General features: G+C 44.2%; 1 protein-coding gene across 1 annotated transcript in view; it reads left to right on the plus strand.

Annotated features, from left to right (window-relative positions):
- Positions 1–15,091, plus strand: part of GRK7 (G protein-coupled receptor kinase 7) — a 30,975-nt gene extending 15,884 nt beyond the window's left edge. Inside the window, exons 3-4 of the mRNA XM_049785981.1 lie at positions 7,411–7,685; positions 14,755–15,091. Of these exons, the coding sequence (XP_049641938.1) occupies positions 7,411–7,685; positions 14,755–15,091 (612 nt within the window). The remainder of the gene's footprint in view (positions 1–7,410; positions 7,686–14,754) is intronic.
- The last annotated feature ends 432 nt before the right edge of the window (positions 15,092–15,523 follow it).

Raw genomic sequence — 15,523 nt, forward strand, 5'->3', positions numbered from 1 at the left:
TAATCTTTGGGACTGCATGTGGTTCCTCAGTCCTGCCAGGAGTGATCCCTGAGTAAGAGGCAGGATCTGAGCACCTCCAGGTATGGTTCAAAACAAACAAACAAACAAACAAACAAAAACACAAATAAAAACAGAAGGCACCCCATGCCCCATGTACAATTTATGCTACTCTCATTCTTTTATCTTTTTGTCTTCAAGGACAGGGGAATGGAGTCTTGGTATCCCCAGAGCTCTCTGTGGGTTGAGCCCAATGTTTGTCAAATGGTGATTGGAAAATATCCTGTTACCAGCCTTTCTGTTACTTCACTAACACACATTCTGTTAGGCAGTTCTGTAGTCAGTGCCTGGATTAGGAAGACAAGTAAAACTATAGCCTGGGCCTCAAAGGGAGCCTCTGGAACTCTTATCTCTGGGCCAGTAAGACTAAACAAGATGCCAGGGCAGCCACTGTAAATCAGAACTGTCCCCAGCAAACTAGAATAGAGACTCACCCAAATTACAGGTCAGTGTCTGGGAAAACCACAGTTCCTGGCTGACTCATGCTTAGCCTGCCAGGCCCTCATCACTTCCAGAATTTCTTACAAAGGCCCATTATTCCTCATCAGTGCATAGATGGCTTATGTTTGGTCATTGTTTTGATCCATGCAAACATTTATTGGAAACTGATTCCATCCATACAGTGTGCAATTGAAAAAACACAGCCTTAGGGCTGGAGAAATAGTACAGGGGTTAAGATGCTTGACCTGTGTCCCACTGACCCCAAGTCAAGACCCCGAGCTGCATAGGGTTCTCTGAGCACTACTGGGTGTGATCCAAAAACTTAACCCTAAATGTAAAATGTAGAACTAAATTAATTACATAAAATAAGTGCTGGCTGAAGAATAGGAGCAGTTGACCCAAATTATTTTCCTTTCCTAGGAAAAGGAAAAATCTTTTTCCTTTTACCATACCCTCTGGTTCTCAGGGGCCACCCCCCATTCTGTGTAGGGAACCACATTGTCACAGTTGCAGCCATATGTAAGGCAAATGCCTTGCCCTCTGTCCTGTCTCTCCAAACCAGACACAGATCGTGTTTGTTTTGTTTTGTTTTGTTTTGTTTTGGGGGGGGGACACTCCCAGCAGTGCTCAAGGGTTATTTCTGGCTCTGCTCTCAGAAATTGCTCCTGGCAGGCTTGGGACACCATATGTGATGCTGGGAATCGAAGTTAGGTCCATCCTGGGTCAGTCACGTGAAAGGCAAATGTCCTACTGCTGTGCTATCTCTCCAGCCCCCACAAATTGTTTTCTGTTCTCTGTCATACTTCCCTAAATATCTGGGTCAGTTTTTCAGCACATCTATTTTACACCTTTTTGCCAATAATTTTTGCCATCATTTTGGGAGTTTCCTAACCAATGCTCAGGGAGCCTGGGAGACCACTTTTGGTGATATTCAGCCAATTAAACCAGATTGTTCTAGGGTATGGCTGGCCATGCAGTATTGCTCAGATCCAGTGGTATTGGGTAATGCCAAGGTCACCCAGCAGTGCTCAGAGTCCCTCCAGGGCTATAATCAGTGATGCTAGGGGTGGCATGCCATATGAGCCTTGAATAGACCAATCATACACCTCTGCAACCATGAGATGTCTCTCCTCTGTGTACATATAGAAACGTATTGAGAGCCAGAATGATAGTATAGTGGTGAGGACACTTGCATGTTGCTGACTTGGGTTCAATCCTTGGCATGACATATGGTCCCAGAGCTAGAAGTGATCCTGACCACTGCTGGTATGAGAATGAAAGAAGGAAGGAAGGAAGGAAGAAAGGAAGGAAGGAAGGAAGGAAGGAAGGAAGGAAGGAAGGAAGGAAGGAAGGAAGGAAGGAAGGAAGGAAGGAAGGAAGGAAGGAAGGAAGGAAGGAAGAAAGGAGGAAGGAAGGAAGGAAGGAAGGAAGGAAGGAAGGAAGGAAGGAAGAAAGGAGGAAGGAAGGAAGGAAGGAAGGAAGGAAGGAAGGAAGGAAGGAAGGAAGAAGGAAGGAAGGAAGGAAGGAGGAAGGAAGGAAGGAAGGAAGGAAAGAAGAGAGAGAAGAGAGGAAGAAAGAAGAGAGAAGGAAGAAGAGAGAGAAAGAAGAAAGAAAGAAAGAAAGAAGAAAAAAGAAAGAAAGAGAAAGAAAGAAAGAAAGAAAGAAAGAAAGAAAGAAGAAAAAGAAGAAAGAAAAAAGAGAAGAAAGGAAGAAAGGGAAGGAGGGAAGGAAGAAGGAATGAAGGAAGGAAGAGGAAGGAAGAAGGAAAGGAAGGAAGAAGGAAAGAAGAAGAAGAAGAAAGAAAGAAGAAAGAAGAAGAAGAAGAAAGGAAAGAAAGAAGAAAGAAAGAAAGAAAAAGAAAGAAAGAAAGAAAGAAAGAAAGAAAGAAAAAAGAAAGAAAGAAAGAAAGAAGAAAGAAAGAAAGAAAGAAAGAAAGAAAGAAAGAAAGAAAGAAAGAAAGAAAGAAAGGAGGGAGAGAGAGAGGGAGGGAGGGAGGGAGGGGGGGTTGAAGAGATAGCAAGGATGTAAGGCCTTTGCCTTTCATGCAGAAGGTCATTGGTTCAAATCCCGGTATCCCATATGGTCCCCCGAGCCTGCCAAGAGCGATTTCTTTTTTTTTTTTTTTTTTTTTTTTTGGTTTTTGGGCCACACCTGGCCGTGCTCAGGGATTACTCCTGGCTGTCTTCTCAGAAATAGCTCCTGGCAGGCACGGGGGACCATATGGGACACCAGGATTCGAACCAACCACTTTAGGTCCTGGATCAGCTGATTGCAAGGCAAACACCGCTGTGCTATCTCTCCGGGCCCCAAGAGCAATTTCTGAATGTGGAGCCAGAAGTAACCCTGAGCGCTGCCTGGTGTGACCCAAAAACAAAAACAAAAAAAATGGGAGGGAGGAAGAAAGAAAGAAAAGGAAGGAAGGAAGGAAGGAAGGAAGGAAGGAAGGAAGGAAGGAATGGAAGGAAAGGAAGGAAGGGAAGGAAGGAAGGAAGGAAGGAAGGAAGGAAATGAAAGGAAAGGAAGAAGGAGGGGCCAGAGAGATAGCATGGAGGTAGGGTGTTTGTCTTGCATGCAGAAGGACGGTGGTTCGAATCCCATCATCTCATATGGTCCCCCAAGCCTGCCAGGAGCAATTTCTGAGCGTAGAGTCAAGAGTAACCCCTAAATGTCAGGAAACTGACATTTAGGCCTTTGTATGTGCTTTTCATTGCTATTGTGTAACACTATATATTCTATTTTCACCAAAAGCAATCTTATTTTTATGAAAAACATGTTATTATGCAGAAAATAAACTATCATTACAAAAATATTATAATTATTTGTCGAATGAATGTTTTGAAATCACAGGCAGAGTAACTACACATGTAGTTACTATATTTCTGTATCCTAAAAAAGGGTAAACCCAAAAAGAACACAAGCAGGGCTGAAGGCATAGCTCAATGGGATGAACATATGCTTCACATGTCAGAGGGCCTGGGTTTGATCCCTGGACCCCTGAGCATGGTCCCCTGAGCACTACTGGAGTAACTCTAAACATAGCTAGGTATGGCCTCTAAACACTGCTAGGTATGAACCAATATACACACACACACACACACACACACACACACACACACACACACACGGGCAGTCAGCAGAAAGGCAAATACTGCCTGACTAGTTAGATAAAACTACACTAATTAGCTTCATAGGGTCAGACAATAGAATGAGGGTTGGGGTTTGGTGGAGATGCTGTTTTGAATGAGGGTGGTTTCAGTTTTGCGAGATGTCATAAATTCTCAGATCAGTTGCACTACAGTAAAATGTACTTGATATATTTGAGATGTGACTATTCGAAATGAGATCAGAGCAGGAGATAAGGCACATATTAGCCTTGCCCTTGCACAATGCCCACCCTAGTTTGATCCTAAATACCATATACAGTCTCCTGAATACCACCCTGGGTCACTCCTGAGCACAGAGCCAGGAAGAGCCCCTGAGCACTACCCCAAAAGATGAAGGAGCTAAGTTCTATCTTATGTGCAGTTCACAATTCAATAAATATATGTATATGCTTTGGTTTTTTGTTTGTTTTTTGGGGGGAGGTTGGGGTCACACTGGCAGCGCTCAGGGGTTACTTCTTGCTCTGCACTCAGAAATTGTTCCTGGCAGGCACAGAGGACCATATGGGATGCTGAGATTCGAACCACCTTCTGTCCTGGATCTGCTGCGTGCAAAGCAAACACCCTACCACTTTGCTATCTCTTCAGCACCTATGCTTGGTTTTTAATCCAATAATTGTTTTATATTGTCACCAGTGTGCCCACAAATTCTCATCAGGTACATACATCTATGAGATGCAGTGGAGATTTTACTGTGCAGAATCCAACAGGCAGAATTTGTGAGAGTAATGGCTTACAGAGAGTAACAAATCACAGATAATAATGCACATAGCAAATAAAGCAAGACATGTCATGGACTGGGTAGTATCAGAACATTAAGTATTATATTAGTAACTGCTCAAAAATAATTTGCATTTAAATCTTTGTTTAGTTTTGGAGCTACACTGCAATGCTGGGAGAACTACTCAATTACTTGCTTAACAAGTAATGCAATGTGGGTGGATTGAACACAGGGCTTCTACATGCAAAGCATGAGTTCCAGCCCTTTGAATTCTGTTCCTAGTCTAAGATTTAATTATTTTTAGTAAGAAAAAGAGGTAGAGCTTATGGGATCTTAGAGACAAACTTTTAACCTTAAAGATGATGTAGTGAAAGGCAGGAAGGATAGCATAGTGGGTAGGGTGTTTACCTTGCATGTGGCCAAGCTGAATTTATACCCTGACATCCCTATGGTTCCCAGAGCCTCCCAGGAGTGATTTTTGAGTTCAGAGTCAGGAGTAACCCCTGAGCATTGCTGAGTGTTATCCAAAAGCAAATAAAATTAAAAAAGAAAAAGATGAAGTGATGATTAAGAAAGGTGATTTGTTGGCCTATTTCAAGAATAGTCATATCTCAAAAACAAAAACAAAAAACAACAAAAGCAAAAAACAAACAAACAAAAAACTGGGAGGAGTTCATCTAGAGGCTATAAATATCAATTTAAGAGAAGAAAGGAAAAAAGGAAGAAAAACATAACAAAAAGACAAAACAAAGGGGCCGGAGAGGTAGCATGGAGGTAAAGTGTTTGCCTTTCATGCAGAAGGTCGGTAGTTCAAATCTTGGTATCCCATTTGGTCCCCTGAGCCTGCCAGGTGCGATTTCTGAGCATAGAGCCAGGAGTAACCCCTTAGTGCTGCTGGGTGTGACCCCCCCAAAAAAAACCCAAGAAAACAAAACAAAAAAAAAAAACCCAAATCTACAATGACAAAAGAAAAATAAACAAAACACCCAAAAAGCACACAGCAATAAAGACAACCAAACAATAACCACGATCCCAAAATAAAAAAAAATAAATATAAAACTGTGCTTCTTTTTTTTGCATAGGCAAAGTAAATATTGGAGATATTAGAAAGGAAATTCCCTTGGCCTAAGAGATACAGGGTTTCTCCGCCCTTGAAGCATATCATGGGAATAACTACAAGCTTCGTACATGCTCTTTTTTCACTCCCCTAGGTCTTTTTTATGGTGCCAGGAAACTTTCAGCTCAGTCATGGATGATAAAATCAGGTCTCTGTAACTAGAGATCTTGGTATTTGCACGGGTCATAGGATGAAGCCTAGGATAGTCTTTCGTTACAGTTCTAGAAGTTCTAGTCCATCACTGTTGTTTAATCAGTCTTCTGTAATTGGTGGTCTTGGTTTTTGCACTGATCCTAGGACGAAGCCTAGCATAGAGTCTTTCATTATGTTTCCAGAAGTTCTGCTCAGTTGCAGTTGTCTCAGTCAGACCTCTGGAATTAGAGGTCTTGGTTGTTGTACAGATCGTAGGCCAAAGCATAGGCTAAGGTCTTTCTTATTGGTCCCAGGATAAGTTCTGCCCAGTCATGGTTGTCACAGTCGGTCTTCTGTAGTTTTCTTGGTTTTTGGACAGATCAAAGGATGACATGTCTTCTGATTTCATCTTATTGTTAGGTGATGAGATAAGACAACCTGCTCTTAGATAAAGTTGTTGCCATTTCCTCATTGTCAGAATGTCATATCAACACTGGCACATATTGATGTCAGAGCAGTTTTAAGAATGTTCCGGCCGGGCGGTGGCGCTAAAGGTAAGGTGCCTGCCTTGCCTGCGCTAGCCTTGGACAGACCGCGGTTCGATCCCCCGGTGTCCCATATGGTCCCCCAAGCCAGGAGCAACTTCTGAGCACATAGCCAGAAGTAACCCCTGAGCATTACCGGGTGTGGCCCAAAAACCAAAAAAAAAAAAAAAAAAAAAAAGAATGTTCCAGAGAAGTGGCTGGAGAGATAGCACAGTGGTAGAGTATTTGCCTCGCAAGGGGCCAACCTAGAACCAATGGTAGTTCGAATTCTGGCATTCCATATGGTCCCCCACCCTCACCCTGTGCCTGCCAGGAGTGATTTCTGAGCACAGAGCCAGAAGTAACCCTGAGTGCCACTAGGTGTGGCCCAAAAACAAACAAACAAAAAAACAAAGACAAAACAAAGAAACAACAACAACAACAACAACAAAAAGAATGTCCCAGAGGGAGTTTGGTTTCTGGAGCTTTTGCAAAGAACTGTGTCGTTCTATGTCTGAGATGTAGGGTTCGTGATTTGATGGTTGCTGTCTAATCACATGGAGTCTTAAGTTGGGTCCAACTTGAATCATCTTGTTCGACCTCATAAATTGAGGGGGGGGGAAATGGATGGTACCAAGACCAAACAGTTGTATAAACATTGAGTAGAAATAAAAAAATGAAAAAAAAATGATCAGACTTAAACACCAAATTTAAAGCCAACAACAACAGAATCGATACCCAATCTACAACAAGCTAGACTCAGAGGGGACCATTATACTAGCAGCCTGGGGGGCAAAGGAGGGGGATATGCGATATATGCTGGAAACAGGGGGGTGGAAGGAGGACAACATTGGTGGTGGGGATGCCCCTGATTCAATGTCACTATGTACCTAAAATATTACTTTGAAAGATTTGTAATTCACTTTGGTCACAATAAAATTATTTAAAAAAAAAGAATAGTCATATCTCTTCCTTCACCATTATAAATCATTTATTTTATGTTACATATTCATTTTCTATACATACCAGCCAAATCATCCTTCTATTTCATTGGAAAGAATGGACCACATGACCCACCCAACTGCTTTAGAGGTTGTTGTGAAGTTAAGTAATAGAACCAGTGAGGGACAGAGCCACCCCAAGGAAGGAAGACAGGCCCTTTCACAATGAGAGAAGGAGAGTGGCATCTATAACTAGGACTACCATAACCCCATTTACATGTACAACAATGTTTGATTTTTCTTTGTGGTGTGATAGGCTGGAACCCACGGCTATATGGCACCTGAAATCCTAATGGAGAAAGTTAATTATTCCTATCCTGTGGACTGGTTTGCGATGGGCTGCAGCATTTATGAAATGGTGGCTGGACGAACTCCATTCAAAGACTACAAGGAAAAGGTCACAAAAGAGGATTTAAAGCAAAGAACCCTCAAAGAAGAAGTCAGATTTCAGCACGAAAACTTCACAGAGGAAGTCAAAGCTATTTGCAGCCTCTTCTTGGCCAAGAAACCAGAGCAACGCTTAGGCAGCAGGTAAACTGCCCTCAAACACAGATGACTGAGGTCAGCACTGTCCACAGCCACCTGGAAAATACTCAGGATTGGGGGCCGGAGAGATAGCATGGATGTAGGGCATTTGCCTTGAATGCAGAAGGATGCTGGTTCGAATCCTGACAACCCATATAGTCCCCTGAGCCTGTCAGGAGCGATTTCTGAGCATAGAACCAGGATTAACCACTGAACGCTGCCGGGTGTGACCCAAAAACCACACACACACACACACACACACACACACACACACACACACACACACACACAAATACTCAGGATTAATGAAACCCTGGGATTAAGTTGTAGGTCATAGCTTTTCCTGTTTGTTAATTGTATATTATGTGGTTAACAATTTCCCATACTTTTAAACACTATGAATATGCAACACAGAATAATTTCATATCTATGTCTACATAAATATATATTTGATCGATTTGGTTTTGGCCCAAATCCATCCATGCCCAGGGGTTATTCCTTGCTTTGCACTCAGAAATCACTTCTGGTGGGCTTGAGGGTCCATATGATGCTGAGGATTCGATCAGAGTGGGCCTTGTGCAAGGCAAGCACCCTACCTTACTATCTCTTTGGCCCAAATTATTTTATTTTATTGGTTTTGGAACAACATCCAGCAGCACTCAGGGGTTACTCTTGGCTCTGTGCTCAGAAATCACTTATTTTAGGCTCAGGAAACCATATGAGATGCTGGGGATTGAACCCAGATTGGCCACATACAAGGCAAATGCTCTACTCACTGTGCAATCACTCTGGCCACAGTTTTATTATTATTATTATTATTATTATTATTATTATTATTATTATTATTATTATTTTGGTTTTTGGGCCACACCCAATGGTACTCAGGGGTTACTCCTGGCTCTCTGCTCAGAAATCATTCCTGGCAGGCACAGGGGACCATATGGGATGCTGGGATTCAAACCACCGTCCTTCTGCATGAAAGGCAAGTGCCTTACCTCCATGCTATCTCTCCGGCCCCTCGGGAGCGATTTCTGAGCATAGAACCAGGAGTAACCCCTGAGCACTGCCAGATGTGACCCAAAAAACAAAAATAAGGGGGGGGGGCAGAGAGATAGCACAGTCATAGGGTATTTGCCTTGCATGCCTCAGACCCAGGATGGCTCGGGTTTGATTTCTGGCATCCCACATGGTCCCCTGAACTTGCCAGTAGTGATTTTCTAAGCACAGAGCCAGGAGTAACCCCTGAGTGCCACCAGGTGTTAGTAACCTCCCCAAAAAATGGGGCCAGAGAGATAGCACAGCGGTAGGGCATTTGCCTTGCATGCAGCTGATCCAGGATGGATGGTGGTTCGAACCTTGGCATCCCATATGGTCCCCTGTGCCTGTTAGGAGCGATTTCTGAGCACAGAACCGGGGTAACCCCTGAGTGCCACCCCGTATGATTCAAAAACCAAGAAATATGTTTGTAGTTGGGTTTTGGGTTTCAGTCATCGAACGTACTCCACCCTTCACCAGTGCAACTTTTCTGCCACCAATGTTCCCCATTTCCTCTTCCCCCACCCCTTGCCTGTCTTCAGGAGAGGCATTCTATTTCTCTCTGGCTCGCTATCATTATCATAGTAGTTGTTAGTGCAGTTATTTCTCTAATAGCACTCATCACTCTTTGTGGTAAGCTTTATCTCAGTCCTTCTGGCCCACATCTCTATTGTCTCTGTGTTTTGTTTTGGTTTGGTTTGGTTTTTGGATTTTGGGTCAACTTGGTGGTGTTCAGGGGTTACTCCTGGCTCTGCACTCAGAAATTTCTCTTGGCTCAGGGGACCTTATGGGGATCAAATCCAGGTCTGTCCTGGGTCAGCCGCATGCAAGGCAAATGCCCTACTGCTGTGCTATCACTCTGGCCCTCTCTATTGTCTCTGGATATTATTACCTACTATCTTTTATTTTTCTTAAATCCCACAAATGAATAAGACTATTTTCTTTTGTGTATATCTCTCTCCCTTTGATTTATTTTACTCAGCATGATAGTCTCTATGTCCATCCATGGATAGGCAAATTTCATGACTTCACTTTTTTTTCTAACAGCTATGTAATATTCCATTATGTAGATGTACCATGGTTTCCTTAGCCACTCATCTGTTGTCGAGCATCTGGGTTGTTTCCAGATTCTGGCTATTGTAAATAGTGCTGCAATGAATATAGGTGTGAGGAAGGCATTTTTTTTTTTTTTTTTTTTTTTGGTTTTTGGGCCACACCCTGTGAGGCTCAGGGGTTACTCCTGGCTATACGCTCAGAAGTTGCTCCTGGCTTCTTGGGGGACCATATGGGACGCCGGGGGATCGAACCGCGGTCCGTCCTAGGTTAGCGCAGGCAAGGCAGGCACCTTACCTCCAGCGCCACCGCCCGGCCCCGGAAGGCATTTTTTTTGTATTGTGTTTTTGTGTTTCTAGAATATATCCCTAGGAGTGGTATTGCTGGATCATATGGGAGTTCAATTTCTAGGTTTTTTTGTTTTGGTTTGGTTTGGTTTTTGGGCCACATCTGGTGGCGCTCAGGAGTTACTCCTGGCTCTTTGCTCAGAAATCGCTCCTGGCAGGCTTGGGGGACCATATGGGATGCCTAGATTTGAATCACCGTTAGTCCTGGGTCGGTCACTTGCAAGGCAAACACCCAACCACTGTGCTATCTCTCTGGCCCACAATTTCCAGGTTTGTTTTTTTTTTTAAGGAAACTCCATATTGTTTTCCAGAAAAGCTGAACTAGATGGCATTCCCACCAGCAGTGATGAGAGTTCCTTTCTCTGCACATCCCCGCCAGCACTGATTTGTTTTTGTTCTTTGTGATGTTTGCCAGTCTCTGTAGCATGAGATGGTATCTCATTGATGCTTTGATTTGCATCTCCCTGATGATTAGTGATGTGGAGCATTTTTTCATGTGCCTTTTGGCCACCTGTATTTCTTCTTTAGGAAATGTCTTCATTTTTTCTGCCCATATTTTATTTTATTTTATTTTATTTTATTTTTTGATTTTTGGGTCATACCCAGTGGCACTCAGGGGTTACTCCTGACTCTGCACTCAGAAATCACCCCTGGCAGGCTCAGGGAACTATGTGGGATGATGGGAATCTAACTATTGTCTCCTGTGTCGGCCAGGTGCAAGGCAAACGCCCTACCACTGTGCTATCTCTCTGGCCCTTATTCTCCCCATATTTTGATAGAGTTAAATTTTTTTTTCTTGTAAAGTTCTGTCAGTACCTTGTATATTTTAAATATTAGCCTCTTATCTGATGGGTATTAGGTGAATAATTTCTCCCATTCTGTGGATGACCTTTGTACCCTAGGTCATGACTGTTTTGAATAAAACTATTACAACATCAGAGAGAAAAACATATAAAAACCAGCTGTGGGGTGAGAGAACCAACCAACATTTTCATCCAACCCTTGGATTTGTTATTATTTTAATTCATTCCAGTGAGATAATGTTTCATTTTTGTGGGTTCCCATAAATACCTTACCGATGTGCTCCCCCAAAGTGCACTTGGTTTGTAACCTGCACTTGACTGCTCTCAGGTTTTATTCCTGGCTCTGTGCTTAAGCATCACTCCTTGGCAGGGCGTGGGAGACCATAAGGGTTGCCATGCAATAGAGCTGGCTGCATGAAAGGCACCTTTAAGTCTTATAGCATCTCTCCAGGCCTGCATTGTTAAAGTTTTGAAATAAAGTAAGAGTCCTGGGGACCAGAGAGATAGTACAGTGCTGGACGTTTTTGCCTTGCATGCAGCCAACCCAGGACAGATGGTGGTTCGATTTCTGGCATTCCATATGGTCTCTTGAGCCTGCCAGGGGCGATTTCTGATTGCAAAGCCAGAAGTAACCCCTGATCGCTGCTGGGTGTGACTCCCCCCCAAATGTATGCTTTACCCCCAGAACACCTGGGAGATGTTCAGAAAAAGTTGTTGTTTTTCAAAATGTACTCACCAAAGATCTCTTCTCCAATCAAATCAAAGGCAAAAACCTTTGAACTCTTTTCAGGTTTGATTCTGCTCAGTCAATGCTGCAGAACAAGAGCAAGTGATTGGGAAAGACTCCTCAGCAGATTCCATTTCACCCATTGTTCGGGATGGACCAACCCCCAACAACCCACCCCCACCCCCGTGTCCATGAATGGATTCACTGTTGGGTGGGGAGTGTCTTGCCTTCAATGGCTATTCAGACAATCCATCTGGGGCCAGAGCATAGTACAGTGGATAAGGCACTTGTTTTGCATGTGTCCAATCTGAGTTCGATCCCTAACATCACAAATGGTTTGGCCGGAGGGCTTTTGCCTTATATGCAGCGGAGTCAGAACAGCATCCCATATGCCGCCCCCCCCCCCCCCATGCCTGCCAGGATCGATTTTGGAGCACAGAGCAAGGAGTAACTAACCCCTGAGTGCCACCTCCGGGTGTGAGCCAAAAATTAAAAAATAAAATAAAATAAAAGTTTCTAAGCCCTGCCAGGGGTGGTTTCTGAGTTCAGAGCTAATATGAAGTCCTGAGCATTGCTGAGTGCAGTTCCAAAACAAGCAAACAAAATTTAAGTCCATAATCAGGGCCAGAGAAGCGGCTTTTTTTTTTTTTTTAGGAGGTTGAGCATAAGCTTTGTATGTGGGAGCCGGGGTTTCATCCTTGGCACGGTATGGTCCCCAGAAGACAAAGTCAGAAGAAGCCACTGAGCTGGGTATGCTCCCAAAGCAAAACCAGAGTCACTGTGATGATGGGCCTGTTTGGATGGCCAGACTTAGGAGTTAAATCATTTTATGTTGTTTATCACTGCAGAATCGGAGAGGAGCTGGAGGTTTCATGAGACACAAAGCATGAACTTTGCAGTGGCCCGAGCTCTAGGCCCAAGGGAAAAGCAGTTGGAAAGCCTGGTCTTTAATCACCATCAGTGACCACAGAGATGCCAAGAAAAGATGGCCAAAACATGCTCTGCTATCGGGAGGGTTAGCAGAGGACAGTGAAGAACACAGAGGAAACCCGAGTAGATAGATACTGGTTTCACTGTCATTTGTATGATTGATTTTGGTGCTCAAGGCTAACTCCTGGGGGTCAGAGCAATAGCACAGCAGTAGGGCTTTTGCCTTGCATGCAGCCAATTCAGGACTCCAATAAGGCCCCCCAAGCCAGGAGTAACCCCTGAACATCTTGGGTATGGCCCAAAACACAAAACAAAAAAATAGGCTGACTCCTGGTTTTGTGCTCAGGGATCAATCCTGATAGGATTTTTTTGGGGGGTGGCATACCCGGTGATGCTCAAAGGTTACTCTTGGCTATATGCTCAGAAATCGCTCCTGGCTTGGGGGACCATATATTGAACCACAGTCCATCCTAGGCTAGCATGCACAAGGCAAACGCCTTACGACTGGCGCCACTGCTTTAGCCCCTACTTTTTTTTAAACTTTATTTATTTATTGATTGGTTGTTGGGCCACACCCAGCAGTGCTCAAGGGTTACTCCTAGATCTGCACTCAGAAATTACTCCTGGCAGGTTGGGGGACCATTTGGGATGTCAGGAATCGAAGTTGGTTCCTCCTTGGTCAGCTGCATGCAAGGCAAACACCCTACCGCTGTGCTATCTCTCCAGCCCCTCCTGATAGGAGTCCAGGTTGGCTGCAGGCATAGCAAGCACTCTACCCTGTGTACTATTATCTTCAGCCCTGTTTGTTTTAGTTTTGGCCAATCTGCCGTGCTGGAGGACCAGCCACATGGAAGGCAAGTTTCTTAATCTCTATATTATCTCTCCAGTTCAATGTTTTTTCTTAGAGGAGCTAGGGGTCAAACCCAAAACTTTATTATTATTATTATTATTATTATTATTATTATTATTATTATTATTATTGGTTTCTGGGCCATACCCGGTGATACTCAGGGGTCACTCCTGGCTATGCGCTCAGAAATCACTCCTGGCTTGGGGAACCATATGGGACATCGGGGATTGAACTGAGGTCTGTCCTAGACTAGCACACGCAAGGCAGACGCCTTACGCCATGCGCCACTGCTCAAACCAAGAACTTATACTTGCAAGGCAATTGCTCTAACATTGAGCTGTTCCCTCCCAACCACACCCACTGTGGCACATGAGCTCCCTGTCTTATTGTTGTTGTTTAAAGCCACACCTGGCAGTGCACAGGACTTCCTCCTGGCTCTGTCCTGGGAAATTAAACTGGGAGTCCGCCATGTGCCAGTCAAGTGCCTTCCCACTGACTATATTCTCTCTCCAGACCTCTTTTTCAAAAGTACCCATTGTTATAGTGTCTTTGCTGTGTGTGTGGACGAACTCAGTGATCAAGGGCTTCTCCCCTCACTTCCTTCTCAAGCTCTCTCTCTCCTCCCACTCCGTTACAAAATATAATGAGCAGGAGGGATACAGAAGAACTTAAGGTAGTTGCCCTGCATAAGGCCAATTCCCAGCAATCTCCCTGGAACAGTTCCAGGTCAGCCCTGGAGACCCCTGAGCACCATCAGAATGGCCTTCGTAGATCCCAACCCTGCAGGGCCCAAGCAGCACCCCATTCTCCGGAGCAGCACTCAACTGTGACCTGCTTGACTGAAGGCCCTCAGAGACTCCTGAGGCCACTCGACAGTACCCACATTTCCAAAAACACCAAAATGAAGGGAGAAGCTGGAGAGGCAGTACAGTGGGTAGAGCAGGCCTTGATCCTTGGAAACAGATCTGCCTGTCCCCCACCTCCACGCCTGCTTGGTGTGATCCCAGAACACCCAGACAGCCTTGAGCATAGTTTGCTGTGACCCCAAAACAAGTGCATAATTGGACAAGGATTCCATGCACCTTAGGGGCAATAGTGGGGAGGACACTTGCCTGGATGTGGCTGACCTGAATTCAATCCCCATCATCCTGCCAAGCCTGCCAGAAGTGATCCCTTGGTGACCCCCTGAGCACCACTGGGTGTACCTCTCCCACTCCTCTTATCCCCCCCCAAAAAAAAGAAAAAAAAAAAAGAAAAAGAATGCTATGCACCTTAGAGAGTGCCCCGTCTTTGGTTTATTGCTGTGTCTCAGGCTGACTTTTCTTCCCAGAGAAAAAGGTGATGATCCAAGGAAACATCCTTTCTTCAAGACCATCAACTTCCCTCGCTTGGAAGCCGGCCTCGTGGAACCCCCATTTGTGCCAGACCCTTCTGTGGTCTATGCTAAAGACATTGATGACATCGAAGACTTTTCGGAGGTTCGGGGGATTGAATTCGATGACAAAGATAAAAACTTCTTCGAAAGGTTTGCTACAGGGGCTGTCCCCAAGGCGTGGCAGGAAGAGATGCTGGAGACGGGGTTGTTTGAGGAGCTCAGTGATGCCAGCCGGCTCGCTGGGTGTGAGCAGGGATCCCCTGCTAAGTCCACGGTGTGTGTTCTCTTCTAGATTGTGTCCAGGCTCACACAGAGTCACTTTGAGTGCTCCCAATTCTCATTGTTCAGGATAGTGAAAACAGAACAGTCAAGCTCACAGTTAAGAGTACAGGTTCTCCTCCCCCTCCTTCATATTATAAATATTATAATATATAATATATATATAATATTATATATTATAATATATATAATATATATAATATAATATAATATATATAATATATAATATATAAATATTATAAATCCTTCATAGTTGTATTTGGCTGGGTGTGACCCAAAAACCAAAAAAAAAAAAAAAAAAAAGCTCCCTAAACAGGGGGCCAGAACCAGCCTGCAGCCTGCCAGGAGTAATTTCTGAGTGAAGAGTCAAGAGGAACCCCTGAGCACTGCCATATGTGGCCCAAAAAAAACCAAATACTCTCCAAAAGGTTCTCTAAACAATACT

Source organism: Suncus etruscus, chromosome 13 (assembly GCF_024139225.1).
Source record: "Suncus etruscus isolate mSunEtr1 chromosome 13, mSunEtr1.pri.cur, whole genome shotgun sequence".
NCBI classification, from domain to species: Eukaryota; Metazoa; Chordata; class Mammalia; order Eulipotyphla; family Soricidae; genus Suncus; species Suncus etruscus.